This window comes from Salvelinus alpinus, chromosome 31, assembly GCF_045679555.1.
Source record: "Salvelinus alpinus chromosome 31, SLU_Salpinus.1, whole genome shotgun sequence".
In the NCBI taxonomy this organism is placed as follows: Eukaryota; Metazoa; Chordata; class Actinopteri; order Salmoniformes; family Salmonidae; genus Salvelinus; species Salvelinus alpinus.
The window spans coordinates 4,284,772-4,309,081 of record NC_092116.1 but is presented as its reverse complement, the minus strand read 5'-3'; the positions used below and the strand labels follow the sequence as shown (position 1 = coordinate 4,309,081).

The following is a 24,310-nucleotide window of genomic DNA, read 5'->3' as shown; positions in this document are numbered from 1 at the left end:
ACACACACACACACACACACACTGGCTTCCACTCTGGCCCTTGGTTACTGAAATAGCCCCTTACTCTCATTTCAAGCCCTCAGCCCCCCAACACCCTGCTTCCCCTCCTAACCCCCACTTCCCCCGAAACGCTCACACAGAAATGTGCAGGGGTCATTATTGTGTACACAGGGTGTGTGTGTGTGTGTGTGTGTGTCTGTCTGTCTGTGTTGTTAATTGTCAAACAATTTGGAAAAGTACAGATTACACGAAAACATACAACGGACACAGGTAGGTAGAGCATTGCGCCATGAACTTCACATTGCATGCCATACATTTTCCCTCCTAATGCACTTATTCCAAATGCCTTTGACGTGAGTCCCAGCCTCGTGTCCATGTACCCACTTAAGAAAGCCTTTATGCCGTCTCCCCAGAGCATTTGACTGACAGCCATAGTAAACCTCCCCTAGCCATCTCTTGCCCCCCCCCCCCCTCCCAGGGAGTTAATCCAGAGTGTGACGCACGGGCGTCAGGTTGACCTGATGCTAAGATGCTGGCCCACAGTATTTGCTTGCTCATTTACCACCTGGTCCACTGGAGAAGGTATCATAACATGGCTCCTTATTTTTAGAGCCTGTGCCGAGGGCCTGAAATATTAGACCCTTTCTGTAAACATGATAGGGCCCTAAATGTAATCCCAAAAGGCCAGGCTGGGGGTATGGCATATAACCCTATATGAAGCCTACAAGGGGAATCTGCAGCTCAATAGTGTTTAAAAAAATAGTCACTAAAAAGAGTTTCTGGAAAAACATTATGTGGAACTTTATTACATCCACTGGTTGGTTGGTGTGAGTCTTCTGTTGGTTAGGGAGTGTGACTGCTGTTGGTAATGAACGTGTGTTCTCTTTGACGACCTCCCTTTACCGCAGGCCGTCCTCGCCGACCTTTCAACTCTGAAGGTCATGCCTCTCATTCAGATCTTCCTGTTCGCCACTGTCATCTGAGGACCTGCGTGTGTGTGCGACGTGTGCGCGCGCACCGGAGGAGACGTGAACAATTGCCTGTGCTGTCAAGCTGTTCCCATGCCAACGCCAGTGATCGTCTGTCAGAGTCAGAGATGCCAACCACACCGTATATGGAATATGAAAAGGCAAAAAAAGACCCCTGAAACCTTGTATATCCATCCCACCATATTCCTTTCACTGTGTCAAAGCTGCATGTCCCTCTGCATGCACGCTACAGAAATAGTTATCACCATGTATCATATTATTAGATATATTATACAGTATGTAAGTATAGCACTCAGATAAGCTAAGCAAATCTTACCTCCTTAAGCTATGCCCTAAGTAAGATGATATATACCCCAATGCTTGGGACCAGCTTGATGAGTCTATTGGAAGCTGGATTGCATGGAACAGTATTGTATTGGGTTGTATTGTATTGGGTTGCAGTGTGAGAGAGTGAACCTACTGGGCAAAAACTGGTTGAATCAATGTTGTTTCCACATCATTTTAACAAAACAATTCAATGTGATGACATTGAATCAAAGTGGTAAACTGATTGGATGAGCAAAAAGTCATCAACCTAAGGGAATCTTGTATTTTTTTCTCCACCCATTTTTTTCACCTAAATCCAATGACATTTTTGTTGATTTCACATTAGTTGACAACTCAACCAAATGTAAATCGAAACTAGGCATTGAAATGACGTCTGTGCCCAGTGGGAAGTAGTTGTAGCTATCTACAGTGTGACCATTGATGTGTTACGGAAACGCTGATAAGTGTTTAGTGGGGTCTTAACTTTTTATATTTTCATGAAGCGCTCCTTGCAATAATAACCCTGTGTTAGAAGCTGATCAGAAGCTGCTCTGTGGTCGGGTTCCTCAAGAAAATGATCTCAGTTAATTCATTATCTAAGTCATAGTTAATAAGGCTTCAACTAATATTCTAATGTTCATTTTTAATATGCAAGATATTATCATAAGATATGACTTGTGCATAAGATATGCCATCACAACACTGTTTTTGTCTCAGTATTGTTTTTAATTGTTTTTAATTGTGAAAATGGTAATTGAAGAACCTTTGTTTTGAATTGTTCTTTGATGTAATTATTGTACTTTTTTTTAATGGATTTCAGTAATTATTGCGTTCACATGCTATATCTGTATTCGTCTCGCACTATTATTTGATCCCTGACCCAATTTTGTTCCCTTTTGTGCCCATTGTCAAATGTATGTGCCCAGATTACATATTTTTTTTATTTACAGTTTAATTTCAGGATTTTCTTACATTTTACCCTACGCAATGCGGTCAATGTCTCTTGAGTTCAGGGGACATCAATCAATCATAGCAGCATAGTTTTGTTTTTCAATGCTCATTAAATAAGAATAAAGTAATGAAACCTAGATCAATTTTGACTTGACCTCTGTAGTATTGTATTCAGACTCATTAACAGACTCGTTATTCCATAGCCCTTCGCTAAGAAGTAACATATGCATGTGACATATGGCCCCTAGATCTCTGTTTGACAGCCTACATCCATTCTGCAACAGCAGTAGAAATGTGGTCCTGCATTCTGCATCGTCCAACTTAATTAAATGACACTTCTTTTTGGATAGGGTAAATATTTGGATGTGGCGCACTGTACTTTGGCAGCTCACCAGAGCAATGAGCCTGACGAGTCAGTAGGCAGAATCAGTAATTGACAGGTAGCAGCACTGAGCAACTAAACATTATCTGCCCCCCCCCCCCAGCCCACCCTAGCATCTGCTCTGCCTTTGCTTTGGCTTCCTTCCCCCTATCCATTCTGTGTGCTCGTATCAAATTATGCTGTGCCTCTTTTTGCTGCCCTCCTTCTTCCCCTCTCATGCTAGACCCTGCGGCTTAGTCATGCCTGGTACAACTGCCACCTGTTTACCCGGACTCCCGGAGCCGTTCCTGCTCAATGCTCCTCCGGGGGCCAGTGACTTCTTATCAGCCACCCTTTGTTCTCCCTGGTCTGAACGAGCCACCACTGTTGGCTCCCCTTGTTGTTGAAACGATGCTCTGCAGGAGCAATGTGCCATCATCAGCCCATGACTGCCATCCCATCCGTCATCCCTCTGCCGCTGGCCGTTGTTGAAAGATTTCATGTAGACGGCACTATCAGGTTGCCCGTCTCACTAGGTGGCACTCTTAGGTATTAATATAACGTTTGTAAACGTGGTCCAGTTGATAGTAATGATACAGTTACTGGAATAGTGGACCAAATGTATTCATTTCAATGTCAAAGAAGCATCCAAGAAAGCACATATTTATATGTGTTTGAGGCTATAACATGAACATCTAGTCTGTCATTTGCCATTACTTCAATTGATAGAAGCATATGCACGAGTCAATACTTTTAGTCTATTAAAATGTATAGCCTAAATGGGGACACATTGAGATACCATAATAGCCTGGTTACCAATGTTCTTACAACCGTGAATGCAGATGTATTGGAAATGACCCAGAAAGTGAGGGCCAGAGCCATATGAGGCTCTGGTTAGCAGAGGTGGTCAATATGCTGTTTGAAATATGCTGTCATCTGACTAAATCTAAATATTCTGTTGCATATAGCCTAGCCTGCAAATGCATGCCACTTGCCTTATCAATAAAGGCTTGGGACACTTTTCCCCGCGACACGCATGTTCAAAAGTGACAAAGGGTTGCCTCGAGCAACCAATCACACTCTGCCATGTTGGGACAATCTGGCCAATGGCAGTGCTCAGCAAAGAGGAAACGTTGGATGATTCGTTAGTTGTCAAATCATGGGGACTCTGGGGAGCAATACAAAAAGGGAAGTGGAAAACAATCAACCGATCTGAGCATCCGCGTCAACGTGACGTGCAAACTCCCCCGAAATGTTTGAGGAGAATTCCTCTGCTTTTTGGATGCAGTTCAGCAAAGCGACAGGCCCCTGGGGAAACCTAAATGTTTAAACCAAATGCCAGTTTCTGCGGCGTGGACTTACTTGCACTGTGTTCAACTACAACAAGACACATTGTATCCGCTACAGACCCACTCCCGAGAAACAGAAGATAAATTGTTACAACGCATCAAACCAGCGTAAATGTCCCCAACACATCAGGGAGAAAATAAATGTGCAGTGGCTGATGTCAAGTGATTTGCATACCGACTTCCGCTCCATAGTTTTAGTGTCTGCATCAGCCGGTATGCAATTGAGACGCCAGGGGAAGCAGACAAACAGATGTTGTCAAACGAAGACATGAATACCTGACATTAACTTTTAATCGAAGTTAAAAGTAGGTGAAGTAGGTGAACGTTGTGGACGCGTTGGAGGAACTTTGAAGGGCAATAGAGAGAAGCTGCTGATTTCCTTTTTTTGTAGAGTGGATTTGCTACATACATATGAGGAGGCGGACCTCTGACTGCGTGCTCAATATGCTGAAAGCAAGCCCGATGTGTGCATACTGTATGTGGGAGTACAGAGACTATTTTGTCTTAATTCAATCATGAGGATCGGGATACATTGCACTTTAAACCGCGTTGGATACACAGTTTGTTTTTCTTGGCAGCAAGCTATATAGCCTATTTATTTGGTCGTGTGTTTTTTTTTCAGACAGAAGATGCCATACTATCCATTTGCACTTTTTTCTTTTCTTTTGAAGTTCACTTTAACAAAGTAGACTACCGGTTTGCCTCAGAGCTAGCTACCTTTTAAATCGTAAAAAAAAAAAAAAAAATCGGATATATTGATCCTTAAGGAACACTTGAGGGGAATCTATTGACGTCTAACGTTACTTCGTGGCATGTCACACAATGGTGTCATTTTCGGATGGAGTTTTGAGGTCCTATATCTTCATTTGAAGTTCTGAACACTTGGATTAGGCTAGATCATTATTTTTGTAGACAGGCCTAGAATTCATTATAGATGCCAATAGTGGAGCATTTATTTGTTACACCAACAGATCCTATAGACTATTTTGCTGTTATAGACCACATCATATGAGTATATCTGAACAATGCTGTTTTTTAAAAGTTGGGTGCATTTTATCTAACTGTTGTGTCTGACGTTCCATTCTTGTGACTCGACACATTCGAATATTTCTGCCCAAAACGTAATTCTCTACGTAGTCTTGGCACCCGGTTGAATCCTTGGAGAAAGCTTTCCATTTTGGCATAGCCATCGTTTGATTTATCATCCCTTCACACGGCAAACAATTAGTAGCTTCCCCTCACGATGAGTTACTTATACCAAGCAGTGATTTTATTGCTACGTGGACTCGTCATCTCTGCGGTACTGGGATTGGAAAGCAGCTACTCAAATGATATGTTGAATCGTGCGTCTGATGCCGCAATTGTAGCCACTACAGGTAAGCGTGCTAATCCAAGACACACTGTTGCCTAATATTCACGCATGTTTACCGCTTCGCTTTCTCAGAGGAATGCCACGCACAGTCCTTCTGGAAAACTGACTGCGTCGGGAGTCGCCAGTCACCTCTTTTTCTTGTGCATTGCCAAGGAATGCCGGCATGGCAGGAATGCACGATTTCTTCATAGGGAACGACCGACCAAACGATGGAGCGCATCCTTTTACTGTCATTTTGCTTGTGTGTAACCTTAAACTTCACACCTCCAGGGTCTGCTGATTTTAGAGTATGTGAGGGTATGCGGCCTGAAGCAACTATTTTTGACTGACTAATGTAAAATGGGAGTAGGCTACCTAGCCACTGTAGGCTATATGTCCATGTGTTTGTTCACACGGGCTGGCCTGTGTGAGGCACAGTACAGCTCAATCTCTTATAAATCACCTTAATTCCCGACACAACTGAGCATGGCTGAACTAAAGCATTGGCAATGGTGCTATCAAGCATATAGTGCTGATCTAAGATCAGGTCACCCCTGTACACCGAGTGTACAAAACATTAGGAACACTGACCAGGTGAAAGCTATGATTCCTTATTGAGGTCACTTGTCAAATCCACTTCAATCAGTGTAAATGAAGGGGAGGAGAAAGATGAATTTAAGCCTTGAGACAATTGAGACATGGATTGTGTATGTGTGCTATTCAGAGGGTGAAGGGGCAAGACAAAAGATTGAAGTTCCTTTTGAACGGGGTATGGTAGTTGCTGCCAGGTGCACTGGTTTGTGTCAAGAACTGCAACGCTGCTGTTTTTTTTTTATTTTTACACTCAACAGTTTCCCGTGTGTATCAAGAATGGTCCACCACCCAAAGGACATCCAGCCAACTTGGCACAACTGTGGAAAGCATTGGAGTCAACATGGGCCAGCATTATGGAATGCTTTCGACACCTTGTAGAGTCCGTGCCCTGAAGAACTGAGGCTGTTCTGAGGGCAAAAGAGGGCGCAACTAAATATTAGGAAAGTGTTCCTAATGTTTTGTACACTCGTCGTATAAACACCTTCATTATGATCTAACTGGCAAAACTGATCCTAGATCAGCACTCCTAAGACACTTTAGGAACAGGCTACTGGCACAGGTCTCAGTCAAGGTTACCCATCATCCACCACTTCCTCCTCACTGCTCCAAATTCAACAGCTGTTAATCTAATATCAGGTCAGGATGGTGTTTTTACAGTATTGTGTCGCTGTCATCTCTGATTATGTTGGTCTGGTTCAAGCCCTCCCGGGACAGGAGCCTATAGGATAAGTGAGGAACACGCAGCCAGCTGAACAAAAGGCCTTGCTACTGGGGAGGAGCCCATAATCCCCATGCCAGGGTTAACATAACGACTCCTAAACAGTCACTTTCACAGAAATCCTGATATGAGTGGCAAGGCAGTCACTTTCACACACATGCTGATATGAGTGGCAAGTCAGATTAAGTAGTGAAGGCTTTATATGAAAGAAGAACATGATTATTGGGTAACTAAGAGCACAGATAAGTGGGATCACCGTAAGTGAGGTCTGGAATGAGGCAAGCTACAGTAGCTTCATGGTTTTTCACACATTTGGAGCCATGTCAGAATAAAGACATCAAGTGCTCTTCTCCACTGCATGGTATGAAGGTGGTCAAGTGCACAAGCTCTCAAAAATGTTCAGGCCCCTGTGAAATATTGGAGGTTGGTATAAGCAGGGGAATCATCCAGAATGGTTGACAACCCACAACACAGAAATCAACCAGTGGAGCTTGTTGACGTTTAAAACTTCTTCAGGATTGGTGTGTCCCCTGCGGGACGGTTGAGCTAACGTAGGCTAATGCGATTAGCATGAGGTTGTAAGTAACAAGAACATTTCCCAGGACATGGACATATCTGATATTGGCAGAAAGCTTAAATTCTTGTTAATCTAACTGCACTGTCCAATTTACAGTAGCTATTACAGTGAAAGAATACCATGCTATTGTTTGAGGAGAGTGCACAGTTTTGAACATGAAAAGTTGTTAATATACAAGTTAGGCGCATCTGGGCAGTCTTGATAACATTTTGAACAGAAATGCAATGGTTTATTGGATCAGTCTAAAACTGTGCACATACACTGATGCCATCTAGTGGCCAAAATCTAAATTGCACCTGGGCTGGAATAATACATTATGGCCTTTCTCTTGCATTTCAAAGATGATGGTACAAAAAAAAAAAAGTGTGTTATATTCTCCTACATCCCTTTCACATTTCCACAAACTTCAAAGTGTTTCCTTTCAAATGGTACCAATAATATGCTTTTCCTTTCTTCAGGGCCTAAGCTACAGGCAGTTAGATTTGGGTATGTCATTATAGGCGAAAATTGAAAAAAAGGGGCCGATCCTTAAGAGATTTTAAGATAATGGAGGATGATTATTTTTTATGAGCATGGCCTTATTTCTATTACAGCATATTGGATGACTGTCATTCATATTCCATTCACCTAACTCAATGTAACATCAATAGGTTTAAGCTAATGCATGAGACTCTAATTTTCCCTATGCCCATCATGAGGTTGCTACAACCTAGCCTAGGAATGACATTTTACAATGTAGGTGCACAGGTTGAGAGAGAAATTCAGAGTAATCAAGGTGACAGACAGTGACACATTCAATACCGCCTTGCACACTCTTCTTGCCTGCATCTAGTTGATCTAGGGTGTAATCATTAGTCCAACAATTGCAAATGAGAGTTTATATTGGACAAATGCAGGTATGTTTATCCCCGTTCCGTTTGCTTCCATTTAAGAAACGTTTTTCAACAGAATCGGCAGAATGAATACTCCACGGATCACACACAAACACAGTTCACTTTCATGGCAGTCACGTATAAACATTTTGTTTGTTGTATAATTCCTTCTCTCATCTATGTGCTCTCCTCCTCTCACCTTTTCCCTTCGCTTGTGGACTTAGTGCACAACACATCAGCTGTCTGTGACTAGGCAAAAAGAAAAATCCTTGGCAAACCGTCATATTAAAACCACTAAACGCAGCACACAGCCTACATCGTTGTCACCATATTAGCTAACGTCATAGTCAACATAGCTACTAGAACTAATGCATTAGTAAACCCTCTACAGTTTAGCAGTTACACTGGTGGGCCCTGGTGACAATAAATTAATAACACCAAACGCTTACTTTGACTTGGAAGAGTTTCAGTGTTGGATAGCCATAGCCAGCTAGCTAACATAGCATCCCTCTCTGTTTTGAGGCAAGTGTTTCAGTAGGCTAAACTAGCTGCATTCACTAGCAAAGTAAAAGTGAGAAAAAAAGAAAAAAAACAATCTCTCTTGCTTCTCCATTTTTAAAGAAATTAATTTGTTCAACATTTTTCAACTATTGTCTTTCTCTCTCTTTTGAGTCAACTACTCACCACATTTTATGCACTGCAGTGCTAGCTAGCTGTAGCTTTCAGTACTAGATTCATTCTCTGATCCAATGATTGGGTGGACATGTCAGTTCATGCTGCAAGAGCTGATACTGTAGGTTGGAAGATGTCCTCCGAAAGTCATCATCATTACTGTGTAAGTCTATGGAAGGCTGGGTAGAACCATGAGTCTCGTAGGTTTTGTTATGAAGTCAGTGTACCCATAGGAGAAAGGAAACTAGCTGTCCTCCGGCTATACCATGGTGTTACTCTACTGAGTGCTGTTGAGGCTACTGTAGACTTTTATTGCAAAACTGTGTTTTGGTGACGTGAATATATTTGGTATAGTTTTATCTAAAAAGTATACTTTAAAAAAAATGATTTACTATTTATATTTTTCTGACATTCACTGAGGAGTATTGTCCTCCCCTTCCTCTGATGAGCCTCCACTGAAATAGACCCAGTGAGATTAATTATAGTAAACCGTTTTGAGTTCAACAGTTGTCATTAGAAGCCTGCTTCTTCTCAGGAGGCAGTCATTCTCATCCAGAGCAAATAGACGAGGCCTCCATAGACTAACCTTACTTTAGGGGACTTCCATTAGTTCTTGTTAGTTGATAAGGATCCGTGATGACATATGAGATGAAAGAGGCTCGTTTCTGCAGAACGTACACTTGTCACAGTTGAAATATTACTGGATAAGAATTGTCAAAGCATAAAACTAAGCCGTGAAATGCATGTTAAATCTGTTAAGTTTTTTTCTCGCACATGCAAGATGAGCCTTGAAACCCAGTCTGAAATGTTTTCAATAAATCCATCTCTTTAACACCTGAAGCTATTTGTGAAAGCAATAAATACTTAATTTAGACAGCGCTTATACGTTTACAGCGTGCCTGTCCGTTTTAAAATGACAAAACCGGGGCCTTAAAAATAAAGTGAGATATAAACTGATCAATAACGTGAAAGCATCCTTGACTTTTCCACAACATCAACTGTGGAGCGTGATGACTGATTACATGCGAGTTTGGAACTCTATTGGGTTTTCCTCCCAGTGGACCTTGTACTGTTGTAGGGCTAGTGTGTGTGGGTGTGTAAAGGGAGCTGGGTCGTAGCTTCGAGATAATAGCCTCAGTGGAAGTGATGGAATATTTCATTTTCCATCTGGCCCATTTGAGAAGATCACCTGGCCTTTTGCACTGCGGTCCTCTGAAAAATCAAGTCAGTGTGTGTGTGTGACTGGTTGTATTGCTGTCAAGTTATTGTGTGTGAGTACGCATAACTGGGGTACTGTATTTGTACTGTGTGTTTGTTCGTCGTTGTGAGTGTATGTGTACATGAGTGAAAATGTGGTTGTGTGTACATCTTCAGGCAATGACTGTGAGCTCTAGGTTAATGAGTGTAGTGTGTGTGTGTCTGTAAGTATGTATACGTTTACTTATGTATGCATTTTTCCTTTAGGCATGGGCATGTGTGTGGGCCACTACATAACAGCATGTCCTTGGCCTGAAATGGCCTCTGGCCGCAAACAAAAAAAATGAAGGAATTTCCTGTGGTCCAGCAGATGGGTATCGTGTGCCTGCTGTAAGGGAAAGGTTGCGGGTTCGAGCCGCCCCCCCTTCTGGGTTGTTAGGGGTCATATGGTGAGGGTGCGGGGTTTTTACGATTTGGCGCCTAAACCTTCTGCAGACCTTACCCAAGGTTGTGTGACTGGTTTGACGTAGCCTCTTTTCAGAGGAAAGGGGGAAGAGGAGAGAGGATTTGGAGTGGAAATGGTCACATAGGGCCTACATACAGTTGAAGTGGGAAGTTTACATACATAGTTTTTCACAATTCCTGACATTTAATCCTAGTAAAAAATCCCTGTCTTAGGTCAGTTAGGATCACCACTTTATTTTAAGAATGTGAAATGTCAGAATAATAGTAGAGAATGATTTATTTCAGCTTTTATTTCTTTCATCACTTTCCCAGTGGGTCAGAAGTTTACATACAGTCAATTAGTATTTGGTAGCATTGCCTTTAAATTGTTCAACTTGGGGCAAACGTTTTGGGTAGCCTTCCACAAGCTTCCCATGATAAGTTGGGTGAATTTTGTCCCATTCCTCCCGACAGAGCTGGTGTAACTGAGTCAGGTTTGTAGGCCTGGCTCGCACACGCTTTTTCAGTTCTGCCCACACATTTTCTATAGGATTGAGGTCAGGGCTTTGTGATGGCCACTCCAATGCCTTGACTTTGTTGTCCTTAAGCCATTTTGCAACAACTTTGAAAGTATGCTTGAGGTCATTGTCCATTTGGAAACCACATTTGCGACCAAGCTTTAACTTCCTGACTGATGTCTTGAGATGTTGCTTCAATATATCCACAAAACTTTGCTTCCTTATGATGCCATCTATTTTGTGAAGTGCACTAGTCCCTCCTGCAGCAAAGCACCCCCACAACATGATGCTTCCACCCCCATGCTTCACAGTTGGGATGGTGTTCTTCAGCTTGCAAGCATCCCCCTTTTTCCTCCAAACATAACGATGGTCATTATGGCCAAACAGTTCTATTTTTGTTTCATCAGACCAGAAGACATTTCTCCAAAAAGTACGATCTTTGTCCCCATGTGCAGTTGCAAACCGTAGTCTGGCTTTTTTATGGTGGTTTTGGAGCAGTGGCTTCTTCATTGCTGAGCGGCCTTTCAGGATATGTTGATTATAGTACTCGTTTTACTGTGGAAATAGATAATTTATACCTGTTTCCTCCAGCATCTTCACAAGGTCCTTTGCTGTTGTTCTGGGATTGATTTGCGCTCTTCGCACCAAGGTACGTTCATCTCTAGGTGACAGAACGCGTCTCTATCCTGAGCGGTATGACGGCTGCGTGGTCCCATTGTGTTTATACTTGCGTACTATTGTTTGTACAGATGAACGTGGTACCTTCAGGTGTTTGGAAATTGCTCCCAAGGATGAACCAGACTTGTGGAGGTCTACAATTTTTTGGCTGATTTCTTTTGATTTTCCCATGATGTCAAGCAAAGAGGCACTGAGTTTGAAGGTAGGCCTTGAAATACATCCACAGGTACACCTCCAATGGACTCAAATGATGTCAATTAGCCTATCAGAAGCTTCTAAAGCCATGACATCATTTTCTGGAATTTTCCTAGCTGTTTAAAGGCACAGTCAACTTAGTGTATGTAAACTTCTGACCCACTGGAATTGTGATTTAGTGCAATCTGTCTGTAATCAATTTTTGGAAAAATTACTTGTGTCATGCACAAAGTAGATGTCCTAACCGACTTGCCAGAACTATAGTTTGTTAACAAGAAATTTGTGAAGTGGTTGAAACACTTAGGTTGGAGTCATTAAAACTAGTTTATGTAAACTTCCGAATTCAACTGTTAACTGTATCCTCAAAGTCCTGTTTGGCCCAGTCACATTGGTTGCATTAGTAGGGATCATTACCTCTGACCTCACAGACATGGGCCTTCATCACTGTGTCAATGACAGAAACAAATGATGTTTCGCAGTTCAAGGAAACTAAGATGAAGAATGATGTGGTTAGGGTTAGAGCAGTTCTTGAACAGTTCTTGAACTAATGATTGCACGGACCAAGCGTGGTTAGATGACATGTCATGGGGCGAGCTCATGAGGTTTTATACATGGTGGACTGACTGAGATGTCTTACCACTTGGTCGTTTTATGGGTGACCAGTGTGGTTATGGTTGTTTTGTGGTTAGTGATTTAAAAAAAGCCTTTCTGGGATCAGAAGTGCTTCATTTCGGGCAGTTGGTGGATTGCTCACACCTGCTGAACTTATATAGCTGAAACAACTTATTATGCAGTACATTCGGGAAAGTATTCAGACCCCTTCACTATTTCCACATTTTGTTATTTTACAGCCTTGTTCTAAAATGGATTGTGTTCTTGGGGACCTTCAATGCTGCAGAAATGTTTTGGTAATCTTCCCTATATCTTTTCCTCTTCACAATCCTGTCTCGAAGCTCTACAGACAATTATTTTTACCTTTTTTTGGTTTATGCTCTGACATGCACTGTTAACTGAGGGACCTTATATAGACAGGTGTGTGCCTTTCCAGATCATGTCCAATCATTTGAATTTACCACAGGTGGACTCCAATCAAGTTGAGGAAACATCTCAAGGAGGATCAATGGAAACAGGATGCACATGAGCTCAATTTCAAGTCTCATAGCAAAGGGTCTGAATACTTATGTAAATGTGATATTTCAGTATTTTTTTTAATGTTATACATTTGCAAAATATTCTAAAAATCAGTTTTTGCTTTGCTATTATGGGGTATTGTGTGTAGATTGAGGATATTGTTTTTGAATAAGGCTGTAACGTAACAAAGTTTAGAAAAAGGGAAGCGGTCTGAATACTTTTCGAATGCACTGTATGTGAAAGCTTGAATCTCAGTACAAGTCTGCAAATGTTTGAAGCTTATGCTGTTGAAACTACGGGACTTACCGAAGATCCTGAACAATATATCAGTGTTTGTCCTTTTAAAACATGCTAATGAACATATAGAGTACAATACATCCCCTTATGTTTGGGTAGAGGGGGGTGGGTGTAAGTGAGTTTCTCTGGTTGGTTGATGGCTGGGGCTTGCTTGAGTGACAATGTGTACGTGGACTTCCTCACTTTTAAATGCCACTGTGTATTTAGCCTGTTTAGCGTTTCAACAAACAAAGCCCTTCCTTCTGTCTCCCAGAAAGGAACACAGAGTTCTGAAATGATGCGTTGGGAATATGACAGTCCTCAAGAGAGAAACTGTACCGTCATCATCTCCTTTTACATAAGCTTTCATTGGACTCTTTGAGAAAAAAAACCTGTCTCTACTGCGACAGGTTTTATGAGTGGGTTACTCAAAGATGGAAATGTGCAACATTTTGAAGAGGCTGAAATATTTTTCAGGCTATTTTTAGTGTTTGTCCCTCAAAATTGTTAGTAAAAGCCCACTAAAAGCCTGTGAGTTTGGAGAAAACCCACTTAGTGCACGGTGGCCACCTCAGCATTGATGTGGTTATCTTTCCGAACAGAGTGGCCGCATTAATAAGGTGACTTGTTTGAAAAGGAAGGTAAACATTTGCCTGTCCCCTAGGGCGTGTTGATTCTAACTCTGAAGTGCGCCAAAAGGAGTTGGAACTCAGCATTTGCGTTTTCAGGATGATTATTTTCTTTTGACGTTTCTTTGGCTTTCCTTTTTCTTTTCTGCCAAAATGGAGACGACCACACTTCAGGAAAACCAGGCGTTACCTGCTGCAGCAACGACTGGGCTACAGAGTGAGTTCCCAGGTCCAGTTTAGGGTTCCAAGTGACCGCATGACGGTGCGAACATGGACTGCCTCACAATTCCGTGGCTTTCTGTGTATTTAGCTCCTTTTAGTGTTAAAATAAACAAACCCGGTCAGTCTCTAAAGAGAGGAATATGCCATTTTCAAGTGATCCATCCGGAAGAAACTAACACTTGAAACAGAGTTAAAACATTCTGTTCCACCACACAATGGTATCAAATCGAACTCTGCTTCCATCTACTTCCGTCAGCGCAATACCTTTTGAAACGTTAACTCAGAGATACCCTCTCAAACTAGTGTCTTGAACAACCCCTTGTCTCTATTTCCATACTAAATGCAAGTCACTCAGGATTAGGACATCTGCTAAATGACTAAATTACATATACTGTAAGTTACCCCCACCCTCTCCCTGACTCGAGGGTCCATTCATTGAGACGGCCTGGAGTTTCACGTCACTCCATCAGACTGTCTGCTCTGCTTACCCGAGACAGCTGCTTCCGATCTTGATCAGGGGCTGCGGGTGTTGTGAGCCATCCCTATTAGGGCCAGAGTCCAGGCCGAATGGAACCAGGGTGTATTTATAAAGTCCGCAGTAATTTTTTTCCAACGAGAGCCGCCTGGCGTTCTCCTTTCCGTGGTCCGTTACTAAGCGCGTCGGAACTCCGTGAAGTCGGCGGAATCCGGGTCGGGATGCATGGCTGACCCGATGGTGACACGGACACAGGCTCAGAGGGTTCCTCATAGCTGGGCTCTGGCGTCACGGCGCCGACTCTGCTTTCAACCGTGCTCGCTGGCTGGAGAGATAATTGGACTTTAATGGCTTACTTTGGCCCCGTCTGTATCTAATCACTCAACACGCTGCCATCAGGACAGCTTTAGATGAGACATAAGTATGTGCATAAACATTTAATTAACATGTACATGTAAATATTAACCATTGATTATATTCATATGACCTGATTTTAAGGATGTTGGCTTTCAGATATAGTATGTAATTGATCACTGCAGTGAACACATGAATAGAGGACATCCTTTATACTTCAAGTCAGCACCCATAATAGAAGTCACATGTAAATTCACTGTGATCATCTCTCACTTCCCAGCAGTCACCCAGTGGCTGGCTCTGTGTGTCTGGGTTTCCTTTACCATGAAGTCTCTATCAGCAAGTTTACTCAGAATAAAAAAAACGGAAATATCTTTTACATAAGTATTCAGACCCTTTGCTATTAGACTCAAAATTGAGCTCTGGTGCATCCGGTTTCCAGTGATCATCCTTGAGATGTTTCTACAACTTGGTAGTTGTCCAACTGTGGTAAATTCAATTGTTTGGACATGATTTGGAAGGGCACACGCCTGTCTATATAAGGTCCCACAGTTGACAGTGCATGTCAGAGCAAAAAACCAAGCCATGAGGTTGAAGAAATTGTCCGTAGAGCGCCGAGACAGGTTTGTGTCGAGGCACAGATCTGGGGAAGGGTACCAAAACATGTCTGCATCATTGAAGGTCCCCAAGAACACATTCTTAAATGGAAGAAGTTTGGAACTACCAAGATTCTTCCAAGAGCTAGCTGCCCGGCCAAACTGAGAAATCGGGGAGAAGGGCCTTGGTCAGGGAGGTGACCAAGAACCCGATGGTCACTCTGACAGAGCTTCCACAGAGTTCCTCTGTGGAGATGGGAGAACCTTCCAGAAGGACAACCATCTCTGCAGTACTCCGCCAATCAGGCTCTACGGTCAAGCATGGTGGTGGCAGCATCATGTTGTGAGGATGTTTTTCAGCAACAGGGACTGGGAGATTAGTCAGGATCGAGGGAAAGATTAAGAGAGCAAAGTACAGAGAGATCCTTGACGAAAACCTGCTCCAGAGCGCACAGGATGTCTTACTGGGGCGAAGGTTCACCTTCCAACTGGACAACAACCCTGAGCGTACCACCAAGACAACGCAGGAGTGGCTTCGGGACAAGTCTCTGAATATACTTGAGTGGCCCAGCCAGAGCCCGGACTTGAATCAGATTTGAACATCTCTGGAGAGACGCTCCCCATCCAACCTGACAGAGTTGAGAGGATTTGCAGAGAAGAAGAGGAGAAACTCCCCAAATACAGGTGTGCCGAGCTTGTAGCGTCATACCCAAGAAGATTCGAGACTGTAATCACTGCCAAAAGGTGCATCAACAAAGACCTACGTTTCTGCTTTGTCATTATGGGGTATTTGTGTGTAGATTGAGATAAAAATATTTTATCAATTTTAGAATAAGGCTGTAACATTACAAAATGTAGAAAAAGTCAAGGGGTCTAAATAGTTTCCGCACTGTAGGTCACCAGCTGTACTGTACTTAACTTCCTGCTGTAAGTGGCCTATAAGCACCAGTCAAAGCAGAGGAAACTGGCCTCAGCTGGCTGGCAGACAGGTCGACCCACAGGGCTTTTGTTGTTCCTTTCCGGAACTCCACAAGGTGTTGACCCCTGAGCTTGTGTCTGCTCAACTCCTGTCTGTCTTTTTGTCTGCCTTTTGTGATGCGGGTACGTTCCCTGAAGGACACACTATTGGCAAACATGTAAACACACTAACACACACATATTCCTTATACTTCTTATACACACACTCGTACATGCTGGCATATTTTTTTTAGATGGTGTGGCACAGGTCATGCATATGTTAAGACATATCTTTGAAAATATATATCATAATTTATCAACCCTACAAGCAATAAAAAACTCTATTATTATGGTGGGAGATTATAATGCGGTTTTGAATACCTCTGTGGACCGTAAAGGAAATCCCACTACAAACTATCACCCTCATGCACTTAAGGAAATCTCGAATGTCATGGATATATTGGAACTAGTGGATATATTGAGGCTTAAATATCCTGACCTAGTGAGATATACATGGCGGAGGCTCAATCAAGCTAGTCGTCTTGACTACTTTCTTATGTCATTCTCTCTGGCACCAAAAGTTTAAAAAGTGTTGATAGGGAACAGAATGCGGTCGGATCATCACATAATTGGCATATATATTACTCTTACAGAATTTCCATGTTGCTGAGGATATTGGAAATGTAATCAAACCTATTGGATGATAATTTTAACTAGGACAGAAGAATTTATAACTGAGTTTTTACGACATAACATACAGTTGAAGTCGGACGTTTACATACACCTTAGCCAAATACATTTAAACTCAGTTTTTCACAATTCCTGACATTTAATCCTAGTAAAAATGTCTTAGGCCAGTTAGGATCACCACTTTATTTTAAGAATGTGAAATGTCAGAATAATAGTAGAGAATGATTTATTTCAGCTTTTATTTCTTTCATCACATTCCCAGTGGGTCAGAAGTTTACATACAGTCAATTAGTATTTGGTAGCATTGCCTTTAAATTCAACTTGGGTCAAATGTTTTGGGTAGCCTTCCACAAGCTTCCCATGATAAGTTGGGTGAATTTTGTCCCATTCCTCCTGACAGAGCTGGTGTAAGTCAGGTTTGTAGGCCTCCTTGCTCACACACGCTTTTTCAGTTCTGCCCACATATTTTCTATGCGATTGAGGTCAGGGCTTTGTGATGGCCACTCCAATACCTTGACTTTGCTGTCCTTAAGCCATTTTGCCACAACTTTGGAAGTATGCTTCGGGTCATTGTCCATTTGGAAGCCACATTTGCGACCAAGCTTTAACTTCCTGACTGATGTCTTGAGATGTTGCTTCAATATATCCACAAAATTTTGCAATGGGATGGGATGGGATGGTGTTCTTCAGGGATGGGATGGTGTTCTTCAGCTTGCAAGCATCCCCCTTTTTCCTCCAAACATAACGTTGGTCATTATGGCCAAACAGTTCTATTTTTGTTTCATCAGACCAGAAGACATTTCTCCAAAAAGTACGATCTTTGTCCCCATGTGCAGTTGCAAACCGTAGTCTGGCTTTTTATGGCGGTTTTGGAGCAGTGGCTTCTTCATTGCTGAGCGGCCTTTCAGGATATGTTGATTATAGTACTCGTTTTACTGTGGAAAACGAGTGAAGATGCTGTTTCCTCCAGCATCTTCACAAGGTCCTTTGCTGTTGTTCTGGGATTGATTTGCGCTCTTCGCACCAAGGTACGTTCATCTCTAGGTGACAGAACGCGTCTATCCTGAGCGGTATGACGGCTGCGTGGTTCCATGGTGTTTATACTTGCGTACTATTGTTTGTACAGATGAACGTGGTACCTTTAGGCGTTTAGAAATTGCTCCCAGGGATGAACCAGACTCGTGGAAGTCTATAATTTTTTCTTGGCTGATTTCTTTTGATTTTCCCATGATGCCAAGCAAAGAGGCACTGAGTTTGACGGTAGGCCTTGAAATACATCCACAGGTACACCTCCATTGGACTCAAATGATGTCAATTAGCCTATCAGAAGCTTCTAAAGCCATACTTTTATGGAATTTCCCAAGCTGTTTAAAGGCACAGTCAACTTAGTGTATGCAAACTTCTTACCCACTGGAAATGTGATTTAGTGAATAAGTGAAATAATGTCTCTGTAAACAATTGTTGGAAAAATTACTGGTGTCATGCACAAAGTAGATGTCCTAACCGACTTGCCAAAACTATAGTTTGTTATAAATACATTTGTTGAGTGGTTGAAGAACAAGTTTTAATGACTCTGACCTAAGTGTATGTAAACTTCCGACTTCAACTGTAGGTACAGCAGATGCCCTTATTTTTTGGGACACTTTTAAATGTGCCTTTTAGAGGCCATGTAATTCAGTACTCATCTTTAAAGCAAAAGCAATTTAGGTCAAAAAGAGTCCATATTAACAAAGGAAATTGAAGGACTAACAGTGCAGATAGCAATAAAAACTGTACCGTGGAGGCTCAGAATAAGTTAGAGGAAAAACAAAGTGAAATGGAGGATCTTATTCAAGAAATATCAAGTGTAATGTATTAAAAAAATTAAAGGAACTGGGTGGAATATGGGGAACAATGCATCAAATAATTTTTTAATCTTCAACATATAAATGCTACCATGAAGAATTTACTGAAACTTGTTCCAATAGACACAGTCACCCATGATTCACCAAACTATATTTGAAAGAGTTAGTAAAGGACTTTAAGCATATGTTTTCATTTGTCTCCGTCTCCGCTAATTGTATGGATTTTTTTGTTGTCTATTAATAATGTGAAATTAACAGCTCTACAGAATGACTCATGTGAAAGCCAATTTAATTAAAGCCTTTAAGTCTGGGAAATCTCCAGGGCTTGATGGCATGGCAGTTATGGTATACCAAACCTTTTTTGATTTACTCAGAGGACCGTTATGGCATGTTTTAACCACTCCTATTTAAATGGTAGATTATCAGACATTCACCAAGAAGGTTCTGATTTCATTATTACTGAAACATGATCCAAGTGGTCAATTTAAAGATCCAGTCCGTTTAAAAAATTAGAGGCCTCTTACAAAATGCTTAGTGCATAGAATTTAAAAGGTATTGTCGGATATTATTCATCCTAATCAGACAGTTTTTTTTACATGGACGATACATTGGAGATGATATAAGACAAGTACTGGAAACAATAGAACACTATGAAAAATCTGGGTAACCAAGCCTGGTATTCATAGCTGATTTTTGAAAAGGCCTTTGATAAAGTACGACTGGAGTTGTATAGAAATGTCTGGAATATTTCAATTTTGTAGAATTTTGGTTAAAGTTATGTATAGTATGTATAGTACTATGTGTAAAATAGTACAGAAAGTTTTAAACTGTCAAGAGGAGTAAAACAAGTTTCTCCACTATCGGCACATCTGTTTATTATTGCCATCGAAATGTTAGCCGTGAAAATCAGATGCGACAATAATATTAAAGGGTTAGAAATTCAGGGCTTTAAAGCAAAGGCATGCTGATGATTCATTTTTTTTTCTTTTAAATCCACAATTTGGATCCCTCCACAGCCTCGTAGAGGATCTAGATGGCTTTTCTAACCTCTCTGGATGACAACCAAATTATGATACGTGTACTATATTACTTATTGGATCACAAAAAAAACATAACTTTTACATTACCGTTAAGTTTACCAATAAAATGGTCTGACGGTTATGTGGACATTCTCAGTATACAGTACCAGTCAAAAGTTTGGACACCTACTCATTCAAGTTATTTTTTTTTTTTTTTTTTTTTTACTATTTTCTACATTGTAGAATAATAGTGAAGACATCAAAACTATGAAATAACACATATGGAATCATGTCGTAACCAAAAAAGTGTTAAACAAATCGAAAAGAGACACAACACTCTATAACCCTACAATGGCCGTCAATGATATTGCACAAAGTGAACTCACTTCAACCCTACAAGGGCAAAATGTTTTGACTCCCACCAGATCCCTATGTGAATTAGTCAAATGACGACGGCTGTGGATGTCTGGATGGAGCGTTGGATCGGAAGAAGAGAGGTGCTGGATATCTGGCCTAGGCCATGCCTGTTAAGGGTGTTCGGTGGATTTTTGGATGGGGATAGCGGTGCCCTCTAATATCAGGGACTTTCCCTTGGCAGGGGGGCACATGATGTGGTGTAGTCGGCGGCTAGGGGAGCGAGGGGAGGCGGGGGATGGGGACAGTGTGGATTTCTTAGGCATGCTCTCTGCCCCGTCTCCACTGTACCTTGTATAGCTCAGCTATGCACATACACACTCAATCACTTTTCACGACGGAGCATACTCTCACACGGGGAGAAAGAGAGGTCGAGTGGAGGGATGTTTTGTTGTGTTTGTCACTGTCATACAGTTGCATGTGCTACACATGGAGGTTTATATATGTTTTCTAAGGACTGCTGTCTCACTTTACTCAATGATGAGAGGAGTGTGAAAAAGAGAGGTTGTTCACTCAAGGCCCACATTTACATCCAGACTATAGTGGTTTGGAAACCATGCTTTAAAACAGCTGTGTGCTCTGATTCCTTTGTGTCACTGGTTCACCACATAAGAAATCCACTTTTACAATGCAGCAATAGCAATTATCTGTTGGAAGTAGTACAGTAGCTGTCTATCAAGTACATGTAACATACGTAGGGCTGTAACGTTGAGTCATTGCCACAATCAAATGCCATGTGACCGTTATGTCACTAGCTAGGCACCAGTGGTGGAAAAAGTACCCATATGTCATACTTGAGTAAAAGTAAAGATGCCTTAATAGAACATGACTCAAGTGAAAGTCACCCAGGAAAATACTACTTGAGTAAAAGTCTAAAGGTATTTGGTTTTACATATACTTAAGTATCAAAAGTAAATGTAATTGCTAATATATTGTTTATATATATATTGTATATTATATTTATATATATATATATATATATATTGTCGTTCCATGATCTCGCCATCACGGTTGACAACTCCATTGTGTCCTCCTCCCAGAGTGCTAAGAACCTTGGCGTGATCCTGGACAACACCCTGTCGTTCTCAACTAACATCAAGGCGGTGACCCGTTCCTGTAGGTTCATGCTCTACAACATTCGCAGAGTACGACCCTGCCTCACGCAGGAAGCGGCGCAGGTCCTAATCCAGGCACTTGTCATCTCCCGTCTGGATTACTGCAACTCGCTGTTGGCTGGGCTCCCTGCCTGTGCCATTAAACCCCTACAACTCATCCAGAACGCCGCAGCCCGTCTGGTGTTCAACTTTCCCAAGTTCTCTCACGTCACCCCGCTCCTCCGCTCTCTCCACTGGCTTCCAGTTGAAGCTCGCATCCGTTACAAGACCATGGTGCTTGCCTACGGAGCTGTGAGGGGAACGGCACCTCCGTACCTTCAGGCTCTGATCAGGCCCTACACCCAAACAAGGGCACTGCGTTCATCCACCTCTGGCCTGCTCGCCTCCCTACCTCTGAGGAAGTACAGTTCCCGCTCAGCCCAGTCAAAACTGTTCGCTGCTCTGGCACCCCAATGGTGGAACAAACTCCCTCACGACGCCAGGTCAGCGGAGTCAATCACCACCTTCCGGAGACACCTGAAACCCCACCTCTTTAAGGAATACCTAGGATAGGATAAAGTAATCCTTCTAACCCCCCCCCCCCCCTTAAAAGAGTTAGATGCACTATTGTAAAGTGGTTGTTCCACTGGATATCATAAGGTGAATGCACCAATTTGTAAGTCGCTCTGGATAAGAGCGTGTGCTAAATGACTTAAATGTAAATGTAAATATATACTTAAGTCATTTCAAATTCCTTATATTTAGCAAACTTGTTTAAAAAAAATATATATATGGATAGCCAGGGGCACACTCCAACACTCAGACATAATTTACAAACGAAACATTTTGTCTTTAGTGAGTCCGCCAGATCAGAGGCAATAGGGATGACCAGGGATGTTCTCTTGAAAAGTGCATGAATTTGACAGTTCTTTTGTCCTGCTAGCCATTCAACATGTAACGAGTACTTTTGTGTGTCAGGGAAAATGTATGGAGTAAAAAGTACATTAGTTGCTTTAGGAATGTAGTGAAGTTAAAGTTGACAAAAATATAAATAGTAAAGTACAGATACCCCCAAAAAACTACGTAAGTAGTACTTTAAAGTATTTTTACTTAAGTACTTTTCACCACTGCTAGGCACTCCAAAACAGCACTCTGTTAATGACTGGTGCTGGTGGTCTACCAAACTTGCTAATGGCCTGGTACTCAGCGCTTTATTGTCCCTTTAATCACACTTCAATGAAAATAAAATAAAAAATAAAATAAAACACTTAATGATTTGTATTTGAATAATCTGAATGATGAGGATAAATGATGATGGGAGTTAAAGGTCCCGTTCTGAAATGGATCCAGTGCTTTCCCAGCCGGAGCTGATAAGCATAATACATATTTTTTAACATTCCATGATTGTCGTGGATCTTGTTTCAAACTCAAAGCCAAAAACAGCGGCAGCCTTTTGGATGTGAAGCTAAACTGGTTGATGAACTGAATCAGGTTAGTAACATCTGAGGTTGCAGCGATAACCTTTTTAGGAGGGTATCTCTCCAGGAATAGGGTTGGAGAGCCTTGGCAGTGAGTTTGAGCGCGAGAGCCAGCTCCTCAAACAGCTGGTTGATGTGTGGAATGAAAAATGTGTTCTATTTAAAAGACGAGGATCCCAGCTTTCTATTGCTAGGCCATATTTGTTTCTCCACTTTCCTAATATTAAGTACATTGCTTTGCTTCACAACTGGAGTAGCCTACGTGGCTGGCATAAAAATGAACTCTGCGTTCTACATTTGCTATTCAAGTGCATACAGATGTGTCTTTTTTTGCCTCTGCCTCTGTTCCGACAGGTGCATGATAATGGCCCATTCTAAATCAAAACTAATTTGACACATTATTTAGTTTAAGTAAAGACGAGATTTAAATTGAGAATAGTCTGATGGGTGAGAATAGTATCACTTGTAAATGAAGGGAGAGGGGATACCTAGTCAGTTGCACAACTGAATGCATTCAACTGAAATGAGAGACTAATGCCCAGTGTGTGAAGTCTACTAAGGCAAGAAACTGAGCGCATAAAAAAAAGTGACTTTTTTAAAATCCATTAATAATCAGGCCCCCTGGAACAGGGTTGGAGAGTCCTGGTATAGCCTATGAGCCTAGTGAAATGTGTGTTCTTATAAACCCAGTCATTGTGCAATCACGGGGGCGAAAACATAATTTTGACTGGCCACTTTAACTTCTTGACGCTAGGAGGCAGAATTATGTTTGGAAAAATAACGTTCCCAATGTAAACGGCCTATTTCTCAGGCCCAGATGCTAGAATATGCATATAATTGACAGATCAGGATAGAAAACACTCTTAAAGTTTCCAAAACTGTCAAAATATTGTCTGTGAGTATAACAGAACTGATTTTGCAGGAGAAAACCTGAGGAAATCCAACCCGGAAGTGACTCTTATTTTGAAAAATCCCTGTTCCATTGCCTGCCTTTCCTCCATTTTTAAAGGGATATCAACCAGATGAAAAATGAGCGAGATTTAACAAATCGCGTCAGTGGACTGCCAAATGTTCTTGATTAGTTCATGCGCGCGAAAGTGGTAGCTCGACATTTTCTTTCTGTCTTGTATTGAATAGTTTACCCTCCGGTTGAAATATTATTGATTATTTATGTTAAAAACAACCTGAGGATTGATTATAAAAAACGTTTGACATGTTTCTACGAACTTTACGGATACTATTGGAATTTTCGTCTGCCCTTCATGACATGCCTGTGGATTACTGACCATAACGCGCCACCCAAATGGAGGTTTTTGGATATAAAAATAATCTTTATCGAACAAAAGGAACATTTGTTGT

At 41.7% G+C, this 24,310-nt stretch overlaps 2 protein-coding genes across 4 annotated transcripts in view; both read left to right on the top strand.

Annotated features, from left to right (window-relative positions):
• tbc1d19 (TBC1 domain family, member 19) overlaps positions 1-2,383 on the top strand; it is a 29,551-nt gene extending 27,168 nt beyond the window's left edge. Inside the window, exon 21 of one of the 2 annotated variants that reach the window (XM_071378114.1) lies at positions 909-2,383. In XM_071378114.1, the coding sequence (XP_071234215.1) occupies positions 909-983 (75 nt within the window). In that variant the 3' untranslated portion in view covers positions 984-2,383. The remainder of the gene's footprint in view (positions 1-908) is intronic. The other variant, XM_071378116.1, reaches the window with a different exon arrangement.
• A 1,454-nt stretch (positions 2,384-3,837) lies between these two features.
• The window catches only part of LOC139561243 (stromal interaction molecule 2-like), a 92,839-nt gene continuing 72,366 nt past the window's right edge, over positions 3,838-24,310 (top strand). For both annotated transcript variants that reach the window (XM_071378218.1, XM_071378217.1), the window contains exon 1: positions 3,838-5,332. In XM_071378218.1, coding sequence (XP_071234319.1) covers positions 5,200-5,332 — 133 coding nt within the window. In that variant the 5' untranslated portion in view covers positions 3,838-5,199. The remainder of the gene's footprint in view (positions 5,333-24,310) is intronic.